Source organism: Pelodiscus sinensis, chromosome 5 (assembly GCF_049634645.1).
Source record: "Pelodiscus sinensis isolate JC-2024 chromosome 5, ASM4963464v1, whole genome shotgun sequence".
Lineage (NCBI taxonomy): Eukaryota > Metazoa > Chordata > Testudines > Trionychidae > Pelodiscus > Pelodiscus sinensis.
The window spans coordinates 12,927,493-12,944,677 of NC_134715.1; the positions used below are offsets into that span (position 1 = coordinate 12,927,493).

General features: G+C 45.7%; 1 protein-coding gene across 9 annotated transcripts in view; it reads right to left on the reverse strand.

The window, feature by feature from the left end:
- Positions 1 to 17,185, reverse strand: part of WDFY3 (WD repeat and FYVE domain containing 3) — a 372,301-nt gene that overhangs the window by 231,213 nt on the left and 123,903 nt on the right. For all 9 annotated transcript variants that reach the window (XM_075929522.1, XM_075929521.1, XM_075929523.1 and 6 more), the window contains one exon: positions 3,796 to 4,004. In XM_075929522.1, the coding sequence (XP_075785637.1) occupies positions 3,796 to 3,975 (180 nt within the window). In that variant the 5' untranslated portion in view covers positions 3,976 to 4,004. The remainder of the gene's footprint in view (positions 1 to 3,795; positions 4,005 to 17,185) is intronic.

Below are 17,185 nucleotides of genomic sequence, written 5' to 3' on the forward strand. Positions count from 1 at the left end.
GCAGGCCACCAGGATTGGGTGCCTGCAAAGCTGATCTCCAACATGACCAGCAGGAGTAACCAGCATGGTGAGCGGAGCCTTAAAGACTAGGCGGGAAAGCCGTCTGTGACACAGGTGGACTGACAGGAGCTAGTTTCACCATTATGGCCGCCACCTACCTCCTGTGGCATTGGGTTCCATCATGACATTGTAGGACATTTATTGTCCTGCTGCTGAGAGAAGTCCTGCTCAGAACAGGCCAAAGAAGGACCCAAATAGCATTGTCATGTCTACCAGCTCTGGCTAATTCCCAGTCACACCTGTGAGGAGATTCTGAATCCAGCTGCTCCCCCTACTAGCCCATCAGCACAGTCCCTGCTGCATGCCAGGTCTTGGCCAGCAGACTCTCATTCCTTTTCATTGGCTGCTTATTACAGTGGCTGAGTGCAGGCAGGTAGTGGATGGTTATGTGTAGCCGCTGATGCCCACAATTGGCCCTTTATATGCACCCCTTCTCACTGCTTTGCCCCTTCCCTTATCCTATCCCCTCTGCTCCTCCATATCCCAACTAGCAGGGTTCTTCCCGCTCCTAGCGCTATGGCGTCCCATACCCTGGTCAGATCATTCAGCTCTGAATAGCAGGCACCTTCCTTCCTTTCCTCACTGCCTCTGGCTGGGTTGGCACCCTCTTGCCTGGAATGCTGGCCAAGAGAAGCCCAGCCTTACATGTGTCAAAGTTCTGCATCAGGACCGCCAAGCCACCAGATCCAGCCCACAGACATTATGGGGAGCAGCTGTGGAGCGGTTTCTTTAAAAACTGTGAGCCGGGGGGAGGAGGAGGAGGAGGAGAGCACAGTCCGATTGGCGGGTTTGAAAAACAGGCAACCATGAAGCACCATGTCACTTCCCCTCCGGGGCTCGTACTTATTCACAGAGCACATGGCTGCAGCCTGTGAGGAGCCTGGCCAGACCCTGCCTCTGGCATCCTAGCCCCACCTTTCCCCAACCCTCTTCCCCCCCATGCATACCCAAACCCTCTGCCCCCCTTCTGCACCCATATCCCCTCCCTCATCTGGCACCCAAATCCCCTGCCCCAGATCACAATCCCCTCCTACCCTAACTCACAACCCAAACCCCGGTACCTCAGCCCAGTGCTGCAGGTCACAACTTCTTCCTTCACCCGAGCTCCCTCCCAGACCCACCATCCAAAATTATTGCCCACCCCTGTTCTGCACTGTGCTTGCATTGGGGAGCATCTCTGCCCCTCAGCTAAGCTCTGCAGTGGCAGGGAGGAAGCTATTTCCAATCTGTTTGAGCCCCAACCCTGCAGGCTGTACAGTTGCCCCCAGGCAGGGGCACGTAGCTTCCTCTTCACATGCTGCCTCCATCCTAGATCCTGCTCCCAGGCAATGCAGGGCTACTCTGTTCCCTAAGAACCCTCCCCTGCTGAGCCACCTCTCTGTCTGGGTTTGCTAAAGTCTCTGCAGTCAGGTTCTCTGGGCCCTGGTGCACAAGGCATCCTTAGGGCTTAACCCCTTCCTGCCTGAATGGTAGCCAGGGGACAGGAAATGGCTGAGTAATGACAGTGGCTAGCAGCAGGTTGGAGTTGTCAGCTGCCTTTCAACACTGTGCGGGCAGGAAAGGACAAGTTACTTCTAGACACAGAAGAGCCAGGGGCAGGAGGGAAGAGAGGACCTCTGTAAAAACATGGGTCAGGTCATCCTTATCCCTCCACCCCCACCTCTATCCCTCCTTCAGCTGAAAGCAGCTCCCATTCTTCACTCCAGTGTAGTGCCTGGCCACATTCTGGTGTGAACTCTAACAGAAAACTAGGGTGGGGGAGGCCTGTGAGCCTGCTAGCCCCCGACATGTTGCCTCAAGAAGACACAGTGCCAGGTACCAAAATACCAGACGAGGCAGATCTGTCCTGGGGGAGGGGGCTGCCAGGCATGGAGAGTGGAGAACACTGAGCAGGGAGGGTTGGGGCAGGTCAGTTTGTCACTTCAATCCCCATATGAGAATAGTGTACAGGAGTATGCATCGGTCATCTCTCCCATGCAAACCTTAAAGATAAAAAGGTAAATAGACTCCTGCTACACAGTATTTATTTTTAACAGGGGCTCAGTCAACTTGATGTTAATTTGAACATTTGTACTGCATAGTTCTGATTGATTGCCACTGAACTCACTCTGAATATGAGTAATTTTACCTGATGCCCTATATTCAGCATAGGGAAATATGGTCACCCTAAAAATAAATGAAGGGAAGATGGGGCTTGGCAGACAGTGGGAAGAACAGCAGTCATGGGGTGAGGGAGAAGACACAATGTAGACAGATTTGAGCTATAGGCCAGCCTAGACCTGTACAGACTCCAGAAGTAGGGTTGCCAGATAGTTTAATAAAAAAATACCGAACACTCCCCCACATTCCCCCCCCCCCCCAAAAAAAAACCCCACACTGGGAAAAAATTCTGTTGAGGGAAAAAAAGGGAGGGGGGACCAAAGTTGTTAAGCAAAAGTTGCACTACTCCCTCCAGTTTGGGCCCACACACTAACCACCAATGCACTCACCCCTCACCCTGAGCCAGGCTCCCCTAGCACCCCCCCACCACAGTGCACTCACCCCTGCCTCAGAGCCAGATCCCCTAGCGCCCCCCCATCCCAATGCACTCACCCCTCCCCCTGAACCAGGCATCCCCAGCACTGGGAGCACCCTGCCCCAATCAAATCCCCCCTCCCCCGCAGAGCCAGGCACCGGAGGAATGGGACAATCAGGTAAGTTAATCTTACTTTAAAAGTGGCTGCTCCTGCCACCCGGCCTGGCTGCCTTAGCTCACACTGTGTAGAGGGAGGCCAGCTCCCAGGTCTCTGCTGGTCACGTGGGTCACAGCAGCATGCACTCCACTCCCACCCCAGCCCGGCACCCCCCTAATGTGGTGCCCAGGCAAGTGCACCCTCCTGCCCCCCTTCATTATGACTCTGCTGAGCTCCTCACTCCCCCGCCAGACGCGGAAGGGGAAAATTGTCCTTGCCAGGCTTCCGTCCAAGGGAAACAGGAATTACCAGACATTTCATATGTCTAGTATTTCCTGGGTTTTTTTTAACCGGATGAAGCCAGCAAATACCGGACTGTCCAGTTTAATACCGGACACCTGGCAACCCTATCCTGAAGGCAAGTGAAAAATTAATGGAGTGATTAATGAAAATGAAGTGCCATGGTCTGGTTGATCTACAAGAACAAATTATGGCTGTGGCATTCTGGGTGGCATGGAGAAGACTGATAATGGCTATCAATGATTCCAGAAACTGGAAATCAAAATGCATGGACAGGTGTTCTATTCATTCATACAGAGAAGATTCAGATTTGAGAGAGGATGTAAATAAAAGGTGACATTTGGCAATAGCCTAGATTTCTAACTGGGAGAGAGGATTCCAAAAAGGACAGATTAAAAATATCTGAGAGAAAGAACAGATGATGACATCAATAGAAAATGGTGAAATAAGGGGGAAAAAAAGCTTTAAAAAAACCCAGAATTTAGTAGAGCTCTGAACAGATACTAAATCTGTATCTGCATCTAATTTCTGTGGTGTGTCCACTGTATATTTTCAATGTCCTCAATTCTAAAGGAAAATTTCCACCAAATGTAGATCACATATACTCTTTGTATTCAGCTGCATAGGAAAATTAATATGACATGAGATAAGGTGTCAATTCAACTGTGCAATAAGTTAGTGTGGGGTGGCTAGTGCACATTTCTCCCACACAGATAAGACCTTAGCCAGCACCAGAAAAGTCTCATCAGATAATCTGTCTTACCCTGTTAAACACTGGCAGCATCATGTAAAGTTTTTCTTCCTGTTCTTTCTGGGTCATATGCCGAGGAGGATGACAAAGTTCTGTGAAGAGTCGGCGCAGATGCATCAACCCTAGAGCGTTATCCTGTGGGCTACACTCCTCCTGCCGGGGCCGGCCCATGATTCTCTTGACCATATTCATCTTTGCTCAGTTTTGGAAATCTTTCTATCCTGTTCAGAAAGGAAAGTGAAATAGTTGAGTAAAAGACATAAAACAACAACATTAAAATATATTTTCACATTTTCTAAAAATAAAGCAAGTTCAAAAATACAATTTCCCAATATAATCAAATAGTATAGCCAGATTTTTTTAAAAAAGGCTTATAATTTTTTGTACTATAACAATTAGCATTGTATGTGCCAGGATAGGGAAAACAGGATTTCATGTTTCAAGTTTCAAGCTGATAGCATTTCAGTAGTGTCGGTTTTAAAACACAAGATCTTTTAAAGTAACTGTGTTACAACTTTAAAATGCTATTGAATAGTCCAATACTTGCTTCCTACATGTATGCCATATGCTAGATGTCCATTTTGAGATTTTAGTCTAGAAAATAAATATCCACATCAAATTACTAATGTTAATTCATTAATTACTATATGAAATAAATACTAATACTGCATCCCATTAGAATTCACTTCACACAGGATAATTAATGATAAAAGATTTCAGAGTACAACAAAGAAAAAGCTGATATATTCTTTTGATAAGCAAGGCCTTTAATATTTCTTATATATGTAGATTTGCAGACTAGTCAGACATTTTAAAGATGGGATAGTTCTACTACACGCCAAGCCAGGCCTACACAACATCCCACCAACCTGCAAGAGACCAAAAATCAGGCATGGACCAAGTGACGTTAGCAAATAATTTTGTACAATCACAGCATTCTAAAAATGTAGGGCTAGAAGGGAATCAAAGAGGTCATCTAGTGCACCCTCTGGCACTGAGGCAGGACAAATTCTTGACGGGATTTTATCCAACCTGTCTATAAATATTTCCAATGATGGGACTCCACAATCTCCCATGGACGTGTATTCTGGCGCTTAATTATCAGTATAGTTAGAAAGTTTTTTCTAAAATCTAAGCTAAATCGCCCTTTTGTTTGATTATGCCAGTAATTTCTTGTCCTTCCTTAAGCAGATATGGAGAACAGCTGATAATATAAAACAATTCAGCAGACACAAAGAACTATAGATAATATAAAATAAAACATTTACAAGGAATTAAATTTAAAATGTCAATCTATTCTTTCAAATCTACAAGTCAGCAATTGTTAGTCTATGTTGGAACATCTCATCGGGCTTCTGAATGTGAAGATACAGTATGACAAAAACAGACATGAAAAGTCCATAAATTCATTGAGTTCATTAAAGCTTAAATCATAGTGATTTATATATAGTATTGTTCAAACTGAAAGAGTCGGTGCTAGTCAAAATCACAAAGCTATTCTAGAACTCTTGAATAGGACTTAATTATGTTACAGTCATTAGTATAGTAAACCAAAGTCAACACGCACCAAAATAAGAGTGTTCTGCCGCAAACTGAGAAGGGAAATTTTCAATGCTCAAATGTTCACAACTGAACAGAAAATTTCATTTATTTAATTTTAATAAAAGCATCAAAATTATTTGCTTTAAATGAAATCAGAAAACATTAAGAATGCTAAACAAGATAATAACCAATTTCAGACTGTCAAGCTTGATGAATAACAGCAGAGACAAAACTAGTACCCATGAGAGAAAGATTTGGATGCAACCCTGGGCATTTTGCATTTTGACTTACTGGATAGCAGAACCTTTCACATACTTTTTAAGCATATCTCAACAGAAAAATTATCTGGACTGCCTTGCTATACCTAGCTAAACAGTATGCTATGAAAAAAAGTAAGACTTGCATTTTCCTATATATTTTACCTACAGAGGAAAAAAACCTTGTCAATCAGAAATCTTAAGATTAAATACTGAAGTGAAGAAATCCAAACAACTATCAGAACGTGGATGTGCCAACAATAATCATACACTGCACTTCTGCAGTTGTATTTATGTTTAAGGGATTCATAAGATCAGGGCTCCAATCCAAGTTCTATCAGAATTCCTATGTTACCCTAGGTGACTCAAGCTCTCTGGACCTCAGTACTTTATTCATAAAATGTAAATAATAAAATTTTCCAACTTCGTAGGCATATTCTGCAAATATATTCAGTTTTGAGGCACACTGATATGACTGTAATGGAAGCCATGTAAACCTCTACACAGCTAGATCAGGAAGACTAGATTTCTTTGTCCCAACTTCCATGATTCTATTAAACATCTTTAGAGGGGTAGCCAAGTTAGTCTGTAGCAGGAAAAACTTAAAAAACAACAAATATTCTAGAAACACTCCTGTCATCTGAAGAAGTGGGTTGTTCATAAAACACATCATTCTGTGATACATACATTAGGAACAGAGGGCCGCATTAGACCTGAGTGAACTATGTTTTACACTGAGTTTGGATGATCACACGTCAGTGGTAGGCCCAAAGCATATGACCAAATATAAAAATGAGAAGGATGGGTCGTTTGTGTTACACTTGTAGTGACTCCTGAAATGCCAGCATTATCTTAATTAAGACATGGGCTGACTTAACAGAAATAAAGAAAACATAATAAAATAGGTAACAGATACTGTAAATAATTGGCTGGTTTAACGTATTACAAAAAATGCCTCATCAGGCCTTAGCTAAGGTCTGATAATTAACAATGAAATTACTTGTTTATTATATAATCCTGCGGGAATTCTGTGCCACTGTCCACGTACAGAATTTATGTCCATCATAGATCTTTGCTTCCATGCAGAAAATGACTCAAAAGGAAACAAAGGGAAGCCACAGGAGCAGTATGCTTCAGGTGCTCAAGGAAGCTGGCAGAGATGTAAATCACTATGGGGCAGGGGACGGGACTAGGGAAGACTGGGCTGGGCTCAGGAGAACAAGACTTCCTCTTTCTCTGAATGACATCCTTGGATGCATCAGATCCTGCAGTGAGGAGAAAAATCTGAGGGTAGAAGATCTGCAACCTCCTCAACCCCCACTTCCTGCATTCATCATTCCTCAGCCACAGAGAAACTGATCCCTGTGCACAGCACTGCTCCCCCATCTTCCCAAAGTTTGCACATAAGACCCCTCATACTCAGACCCTCCAGCCGAGTCTCATCACCCAGCCCCCACACTCAGCACACCCTCTTTTGAGCCCCATTCCCCTTGCACTAGGACCACCTCAAGAAGCCACTTGCACCCAGATCCCCTTCCCACTAAGCCCCAACCAACTGCACATGGATCTCCACCCCACAGGGAGTCTACACGCTGCCCTTAACAGCCTATACACACACTAGCATCAGAGACCATGCACAGCTTGACCTGCTGCTCACAAACAGGGAGGAATTAGTAGAGGAAGTAGATGTGGGTGGCAACCTGGGAAGCAGTGATCGTGAGATGGTCGATTTCAGGATCCTGACCAAAGGAAGAAAGGAAAGAAGCAAAATACATAACCTAGACTTCAGAAAAGCAGACTGACTCCCTCAGAGAATGGATAGGCAGGATCCCCTGGGATGCTAACATGAGGAGGAAAGGAGTCCAGGAGAACTGGCAATATTTTAAAGAAGCCTTATTGAAGGCACAGGAACAAACCATCCCGATGCACAGTAAGAAAAGCAAATGTGGTAGGCAACCAGCTTGAATTAGCAGTGAAATCCTTGGTGAATTTAAACAAAAAAGGAAAGCTTACAAGAAGTGGAAATGTGGACAAATGACCAGAGAGGAGTATAAATATATTGCTAGAGAATTCAGGGGAGTAATCAGTAAGTTGAAAGCACAATTAGAATTGCAGCTAGCAAGGGAAGAGAAGGGTAATAAAAGGGGTGAAGGGTTTCTACAGGCATGTTAGCATAAACTTCATCCCACAAGGCATACCGGGGAGGTCGACAAATGTCTTTGATGTCGACCCCCGCGCGTCCAGACGAGCGCGCTGAGCCGACAAACAGCTGATCGGCACAGCGCAGCAGCCATTTAAATTTAAATGAAGCGATGATTATTTAAATCGCCACTTCATTTCCCTATGCCCGGTAGCCTAATCTACATGCCTCTTTCGCCAGAGGCATGTAGGCTAGACATACCCTTAGTGACAGATGATGTAGGAAAAGCTGAAGTAGTCAATGTTTTTTTTGCTTCTGTCTTCACAGATAAGATCGGCCTCTCAGACTGCTGATTAGGCAACACAGCATGGGAAGGAGGTAAGCAGCCCTCGGTGGAGAAAGAACACGTTAAGAATTATTTATAAAAGCTAGACATACACAAATCCATGAGTCTGGATTTAATGCATCCGAGGGTACTGAGGGAATTGGTAGATGTCATTGCCAAGCCTTTGCAATTATCTCTGAAAAGTCATGGAGATCAGGAGAGATCCCGGATGATTGGAAAAAGGCAAATGTAGTGCCCATCTTTTAAAAAGGGAAGAAGGACAATCTAGAAAGCTACAGACCAGTCAGCCTTACCTCGGTCCCTGGAAAAGTCATGGAGGGGATCCTCAAGGAATCCATTTTGAAGCACTTGGAAGAGGGGAACATGATCAGGAATAGTCAACATGGATTTATCAATGGCAAGTCATGCCTGACCAATCTGATTAGCTTTTATGATGAGGTAACTGGCTCTATGGACATGGAGAAGTCAGTGGATGTGAGATATGCCTTGATTTTAGCCAAACATTTGACAGTCTCCAACAATATTCTTGCCAGCAAGTTAAGGAAGTATGGATTGGATAAATGAAATGCAAAATGGCTGGAAAGCTGGCTAGCTCATCGGACTCAACGGCTAGTGATCAATGGCTCGATGTCTGGCTGGCTGGAGATCAGTTTCAAGCAGAGTGCCCCAAGGATCAGTTCTAGGGCTGGTTTTGTTCAACATCTTTATTAATGATCTGGATGAGTGGATGGATTGCACCCTCAACAAGTTTGCAGATGACACTAGGCTAAGGGAAGAAGTAGATACACTGGAGGGTAGAGACAGGGTCCAGACCTAGAAAAATTCAGAGATTGGGCCAAAAGATATCAGATGAGGTTCAACAAGGAAAAGTATAGAATCCTGCACTTGGGACGGAAGAATCCTAAGCACTGGAACAGACTGGGTAGGTAGCAGTTCAGCAGAAAAGGACCTGGGGATTACAGTGGATGAGAAGCCACATATGAGTCAACAGTGTGTCCTTGTAGTCAAGAAGGCTAATGGCATATTGGAGTACATTAAGAAGAGCATTTCCAGCAGACCTGGCGAAGTGATTATTCCCTTTTATTCAATATTGGTGAGGCCACATCTGGAGTACTGTGTCCAGCTTCGCGCCCCTCAGTACAGAAAGGTTATGGACGAATTGCAGAGGATCCAGTGGAGAGCCACCAAAATAATTAGGGGGTTGGAGCACATGCCCTATGAGGAGAGGCTGAGGGATTTGGGCTTATTTAGTCTACAGAAAAGAAGAGTGAGGGGGAATTTGATTGCAACCTTCAACTTCTTGAAGGGACGTTCCAGAGAAGATGGACAGAGACTGTTCTCAGTGGTGACGGATGGCAGAACAAGGAGAAATGGTTTCAAGTTACAGTAGGAGAGGTCTAGCTTGTATATTAGGAAAAACTGTTACACTAGGAAGGTGATGAAGCACTGAAATGGGTTACATAGGGAGGTGGTGGAATCTCCATCCCTAGAGATTTTTAAGTCCTGGTCTCTTCCAGCCCTTGGATTTTATGATTCTATGACCCTGCTCCCTGCTAGGTACGGTGCTGAACAGAAAGGCCTGATCCTTCTCAGGCATTACAAAGATCACATAGTAAGCTAGTGGTAAAATTAAAATAATCCAGATCTCTTTAATCTGTCTCGTGCACTATACACTGGACCACACTCCTTCACCAACCTTATTTTCACTAAAAAGTTTATTAGTTGTAAAAATCCATTACTGTTTCTTATACTCTTTACAATGATTTTTTTAAAAGTTTCTTCTCTTGCTCATGTTTTCACAATCTTGCATTTGGCAAAACAGGTTGGTAGCAAATGTTTAGATCGTGGGCCTAGCTTCCAAAATCACACAATGTGTATGTTAGGAAAGGTATGCTAGCAACAAACCTCATGTCCACAAAAGTCAACTGAACAAACTGGGTAGATGTCTACTCTGAACAGACTAACAGTTACAAAGTATATACTATGAAGCAGGGTCTTTTTATTTTAGCATTTTAGTCCAGAATATTTTCACTTATCTATTTACAAATGGAGGGAAAGACAAATGTCTTGAACCTGATTACTCTAAGTGAAGCCAAAGTGGGGGGTAGAGGAGACATGCTACAGAGTTCTGTATCAACTACATTTTCCTACTGGCTCATGACTTTCAAAATCATAGAATTATAGGGCTGGAAGAGACTTTGCACAAGGGCTTTGTCAAGCTGAGACTTAAAAACCTCCAGGGACGGAGATTCCACCACCTCCCTCGATAACCCATTCCAGTGCTTCACTACCCTCCTAGTGAAATAATTTTTCCTTATATGCAACCTAGACCTCCCCCCTTACTACCCACCAAAATGATGTTGTCCCTGACAAGATTTAAAATGTATCTGCTACAAACTAAAAAAACCAACAACTTTTATTTAGCCTCATTTTTCATCACTAGAGGTACTAATGTAGCTCAAAATTACAAGAGTTGATCTCTGGGGCAAGTTCACCATGCTCAGTAATGATACCCACACTGTGTGAATTCCATGCCACAGTATACTTTCCATTGATCAGTCTGACTCCAACAACATATGGGTGAGGACAAAGTCGCAGAGCTCTGTAACCAGGTGTGCAGTGCTATCATCAGGGATGGTGGTCCTGATAGCCTGTAATCTGTCTTCATGTGCAATGTTGTTGAGAAGAGTTTCTACATCCATGGTGGCCAGGATGGTGTTTTCAGGAAGATTACTGATGTTTTGTAGTAACTTCAGGAAGTCAGTGGTGTCTCAAAGATAGTTAGGAATGCTGGTAGCATAGGGCCTAAGGAGAGAGTCCATTTAGCCAGATAATTCTGCTGTAAGGGTACATCTAGACTGCAAGCTTCTTTCGAAAGAAGCTTTTTCAGAAGAGACCTTCCAAAAAACTTCTTCCGAAAGAGTGTGTCCACACTGAATGGATGTTATCTTGCATTTAAGCTGTGATTACCATGGATGGAGTGGCCACCAGGGCACCTGTGTTTTTTCCTAGAGGCCTATTCTTTCGAATAAACTCCCTCTTCCGTGTCCACACACGCCTTTTTCTGAAAGAGCTCTTTCGAAAAAGGCGGTCTTCCTCATAGAATGAAGTCTACCAATGTCGGAAAAACACCTGCATTCTTTTGAAAGAACACAATAGCAATGTGGACGCAAGTGAAGTTTTTGCAGAAAAACAGACGTTTTTCAAAACAAAAAAAACCCCTGCAGTCTAAACTAAGTGTGCCAATGCTTGAGATGATGGGTCATCTGGAATTTCCAGGTTTGTGTATTTTGGGTGGCAGATAGAAAAGTCCTGGTTGAGGATTAAGGCGGGTTTTAGTGAAAATTTGGTCCTGCGCAGGAACAGGGAGCTTCATGAGTAATTGTTTCCGGGGGGGGGGGGGGGGGGGGGGGGGGGGTTGGTATTCTTTAGTGGGATCACAGGAGAGAGGCTTGTATAATCTGGTGTTGGTGAGTTGTCTGGTCGCCTCCTCTGCATAATCTGTTCTGTTCATGACTACTACGGCGCACCCTTTGTCAGCCTCTTTGATTATGATGCTAGAATTGTTTTTGAGGCTGTGTATAGCATTGCATTCTGCATGACTGAGGTCGTGTATAATATTCTGTTATTTGCTGACTATGTCAGCTCGAGCATGTTTGCAGAAGCAGCCGATTTAGAAGTCAAGACTATCGTTACGACCATTAGTAGGGGTCCACATAGAAGCCTTCCTCTTGTGCGATTGGCAGGGGGGGAGCAGCAAGATCAATGTGATGTACATTGGTGTATTGGAAATATTCCTTTAGGCAGAGGTGGCGAAAATAGGCTTCCAGATCTCCACATAACTGAATCTTATATGTAGCATGGGGAGCGCAGGGCCCAAAAGGCAGCTTGCGCTGCTTGCTCCCCCGCGGCGGCCCAGCTGAGCGGCACAGAAGTCAGCAGAGCACCACGGCAGAAGGGGAAGGGGGGCAGGGCGGTGATGTACATGGCCAGGGGGCGAGGCCTTGCAGTGTACGTCATCCCCTCGCCCCCCTTCGCCTCCTGCCGTAGCACTCGGAATGAGGCAACAAGGGGGGGGGGGGGAGTAGAGGCGGTGCTGGGGGAGCCGGTTCCCCCCAGCTCCATGGGAGGGGACAGGGGAGCAGTGGTGGTATTCTAACTTTGAAATTTACAAGAGCCCTAGCAGGGGCTCTTGTGCATTTCAAATATTAAAACACCGCGTGGAGCCTGGGGTCAGAGGGGGACATAGCGTTTCAATCTTTGAAATGTACAAGACCCCCTTCTGGGGGTCTTGTACATTTCAAAGGTGGAACACTGCACTAGTCCTTATCAACTAATCGAATAGTCGATGGAAATCCCATTGACTATTCGGTTAGTTAGTTAATCAAAATTTAACATCCCTAATTCAAACTAATTCCAACAATAGGCTAGGGCATACTTGTGAGCAAATGGGCCATGCTCCAACATCGTCATGGACAGCAAGGAGGAACCAAGGGATAGTTGTATTGGCAGGGTTATATATAGCATGGCTTCCAGCGCCACTCCAGAGCTAACCTGACGGATGCTGCTGGGGAAAAGTTTCCAGTGTTCATGCACATGGCGCACACAAACCTGGTTAGAAAAGGCATGAATAAGAAATCTCATGATACCATCTACATGTTTTGTTAGTCTATAAAGTGCTACCAGACTATATGTTGTTTTTTCAGTATTCAAAGGAGAACATTTAATATCCATTAACTGGAGAAAGGTTACCAACTGGTGACATTTTAACAATACCGCCCTAGCGGTTCTCAGCATGTCCTTTATAAAAGTTGTAAAAATTCAATTATCTGACCAGGAACATTTTATTATTATTCCATAACTCTTACACCCACTAGGTTCTCAACAAATCTGATTTGTCATATTTAATTTACATGAACAAAAATGAAGCATTACTGATTAGCTAAGCTTATTTGAGCTTCTTTTTGGCTTCATATGTTACAAAGAAATTCATCTGGTGAAATATCCCTTTAATCCCCTTTAATATTTCAAACATGTAAATTACACTAGCTAAATACTCAACTTTTAAAAATAAGCTCTTCTATAAGCTAACCCAGGGTTTCCCAAACTTTTTGACACGGGGACCAGTAAATCCATTCACGAACTTTTGGAGGACTGGTAACATTCATTTGCATATTTATTAAGCAAATAATGAATATGCAAATAAGTTGTTTCCGGTCTTCCCAAAGCCCCCAGTGCCAGCTTTAGCAAAGCTTTTGATACGATCACCCACAATATTCTTGCCAGTAAGTTAAGGGAATATGGATTGGATAAATGGACTGTAAGATGACTAGAAAGCTGGCTAGAACAGGGTTTCCCAAACTTGTTACTTTAGTTGGAACCCAGTTTTTTTCAGTACTGTTTTTTCAGCCCAAAAATATAAATGCATATTTGAAAAAAGAAAAAAAAATTTATACATTTTCACTGTTTCACCCGGATGCATCCTCCATCCAGCCCGGGCCAGGGCTTGGGGGACCCGGTGCTGCATGGGCACTCGGGGAGCCCAGAACATCCAGCTGTATCCTCCGCCCAGCCCAGGCCAGGGCTTGGGGGGACCTGACACCACACGGGCACTCCGGGAGGTGGGAGAAGGAGCAGATTGGGGGTAGGGTATCTGGCTAGGAGGGAGGATGCAAGGAGGGAACTTGGGTAGGAGTTGGACCTCACTGGTCCCAGATGAGGGATTTTTTGGACCAGGGGAGGTCATTTCAGGGCTCCTGGTTCCCTACCTCCCCACTAGACTTCGTTGCACCTCCCTCCCTTGCAACCCAACTGAGCTGCCCACCCCCGCTGGTTCCCTGCACCTCCCCCCAAACCATCCCCACAATCAAAGGGAGTGCAGCACCAGTTCCCTGCAGCCCCTCACAGCCCAGCTGAGCTGCCCTTCTGTTCCCTATGCCCTCCCCCATCCATCTCAGCCCAGTTGAGCCCTGCATTGGTTCGTTCCCTGCATGGCTCCCCCACAGCACAGCTGAGCCCCGTTTCCCTGCACCTCCCTCCAAACCCACAGAACTGCTGAGCCCAGCTCTGATTTCCTGCCCCTTCTTCCCTCCCCTTGATTCTAGAACCGGGTTCCCAGCACCTCCCTCCTCCTGCAGCCAAACTGAGCTCCGCACCTCTCCCCATTCCTGAAGCCCAGCCCAGCTCAGCCCAGCACCCGGCACCTCGCAGCCCAGCTGAGCTCCGTTTCCCTGCAGTTACTCCCAAACCGCACAGACATGCTGAGCCCAGCACTGACTCCCTGCCCCTCCCCTTGAGTCCAGCGCCGGGTTCCCGGCACTTCCCTCCTCCTGAAGCCCAGGTGAGCCCAGCACCCCGCACCTCCCCTCCCCTTGTAGCCCAGCCTGGCTCCCCCTAGCGTGGCACCCGGGGGCAACTGTCCCGCCGTTCCCTCCTCACTATGCCTCTGTTGGGAGCCCGGAACATCCGGCTGCATCCTCCGCCCAGCCCAGCCCAGGGCTTCGGAGACCCGGCGCCACACGGACACTCCAAGAACCCAGAACACCCTGGCAGCCACGCTGAGGCCTGGTATTATTTTCCCGTAGTCCAGTACCGGGCCGCGGCCCAAGGTTTGGGAAACGCTGAGCTAACCTATTTGCACTAGGACTACATGGACATAAGAAAAGTCCATGCTAGAGGTGTAGCAATATTACAATGAATCCTAAGAAACAGACCTAAACACAAAACTCCAGTGGATCTTAACTCTCAATGGGACCTTTGCATTAATGACTTGGATCCTGGAATAGACAGCATACTTATAAAATCTGCAGATAATATCAAGCAAGGAGGGTCTACGAGCACTTTAAAAATTAAAAAATGACCAAGACACACTGGAAAAATGGTCTGAAATGAAGATGAAATTCAACAAAGACAAACTCAAAGAACAACATTTAGGAAAGAAAATCAAATATACAAACACAAAAGGAAGAATAATTGGCTATGCAGCAGTACTGAAGAAAAGGGTCAGAGGATCACAAACTGATTATGAATCAGTATGATACTGAGAAAAAAGCAATACCATTCTAGCATATCTTAACACAAATGCTGCACAATACGCAAGAAGTTATTGTTCCAATTTACTCAGCACTGGGAAGACTTCACCAAGATGAGGAAGGCAACCTAGTGACAGATGATGTAAGAAAAGCTGAAGTACTCAATGCTTTGCCTCTGTCTTCACAGACAAGGTCAGCTCCCAGACTAATGTACTAGGCAACGCAGTATGGGAAGGAGGTGGACAGCCCTTGGTAGGGAAAGAACAGGTTAGGAACTACAAGCAGTCCCCGGGTTACGCGGATCTGACTTATGTCGGATCCGTACTTACAAACGAGGCTTTTCTCGCCCCGGAGGACGCGGGCGGCGGGTCCGACCAGACGCGCCGCGGTCCCGCCACCCGGGTGCTGGAACACATGACCTATGAGGAGAGGCTGATGGATTTGAGTTTGTTTAGTTTGCAGAAGAGAAGAGAAGAGTGAAGGGGGATTTGATAGCAGCCTTCAACTTCCTTAAGGGAGGTTCCGAAGAGGATGGAGAAAGGCTGTTCTCAGTAGTGATGGATGGCAGAACAAGGAGCAGTGGTCTCAAGTTGCAGTGAGAGAGGAGTAGATTGGAGATTAGGAAAAACTATTTTACAAGGAGGGTGGTGAAATACTGGAATGGGTTACTTAGGGATGTGGTTGAATCGCCATCCCTAGAGGTTCTGAAGTCTCAGCTTGGCAAAGCCAACGTTGGGTTGATTTAGTTGGGATTGGTCCTGCCTTGGGCATGGGGCTGGACTTGATGAGATCTCTTCCAGCCCTTTGATTCTATGATTAATGTCCAGTTTTGGGCACCGCACTTTATGAAAGATATGAATAAATTAGAGAGTCACCATAACAGAGCATAAGAAAGGCAAGAGATTTAGGGTACTGAAAAGATCCACAGCAAAGAGTCTCAGAGCCTGGGTTTAATGGATTTTTTGGCTCACACCACAGGACTGAAAATAGCAATGCAGACATTTGGGCTAAGCTCCAACACTCTTGCACCTTGCCAGGTTTCAGAACCCAGGCTCCAGCCCAAGCTGCTACACTGCCCTATTTAGACCTGCAGCACAATCCCCACATATCCAAGTAAACTGACCTGGGGTCCTGGATACACTACTGCGGGTTTTTCTTTCTGCTGTGTAGACATAGAATATGTGACCCATGAGGAAAGGCTGAAAGAAGCAGACAGCCAACATGGCCCCATATGTGAGGTAGGGCACATTACTCCTGCCTGCAAGCACTGCCCCCTCAGTTTCCGTTGGCTGGGAATAGGGAACTGTGGCCAATGCAAGCTGAGGGAGTAATTCCGGAAGACAGCTGCAGCATGCAGAGCCACATGCCCTCTGCCCTCAACTCCCAGGGCCACAGGGGTGCCTTAGCCCCTTCTGGGAGTAACATGGGGCCGGGGCCAGCAGGGAGCCACCAGTGATAAGTGCTCCTTGGCAGAGGGCTACATGCCAAACCACCAGCTCAGTCCCACAACCAGCACCTGTATCCCCTCCTGTACACCAAGCACCTCCCCTAGCTCTGACTCCACACTTACCGCCAGCACCCCCATACCTCCTCCTGCACCCTGAATCCCCACCCTGAGCCCACTCCCAGAGCCAGCACCCTAGAACTCCTGCTGTATTCCAAGCACCGGCTCCAGCTATGACCCCCTCTCAGAGCCAGCACCACACATCCCCTGATCTTGGGCATAAAAAGGTTGGGGACAAATGGACTAGATGACCTTGAGGTCTCTACCAGCCCTACATTTCTCAATTAAAAAAAAAAAAAAACGTACTTAAGTCAAACAGAAAATATAGGAAAGTAATATTATGGGCATTTCCTGTCTTCTATTTATAGGTTATTATAGACAGGAACAGAAGAAACGTCTCAGAATTAGTACTACTTGGTAGACTGAGAAAAGAATACCATGTGTATAGAGGGTATTACATTCACACTGCTGATTATCAATTAAGAACTTCAGAGTTTAACACAATAGTCCAGGATCACTGGTTTTGATAGTGCAGACATTTCAATGCAGCATAATATATTAAGTGAAAAACTGCAGATGTAA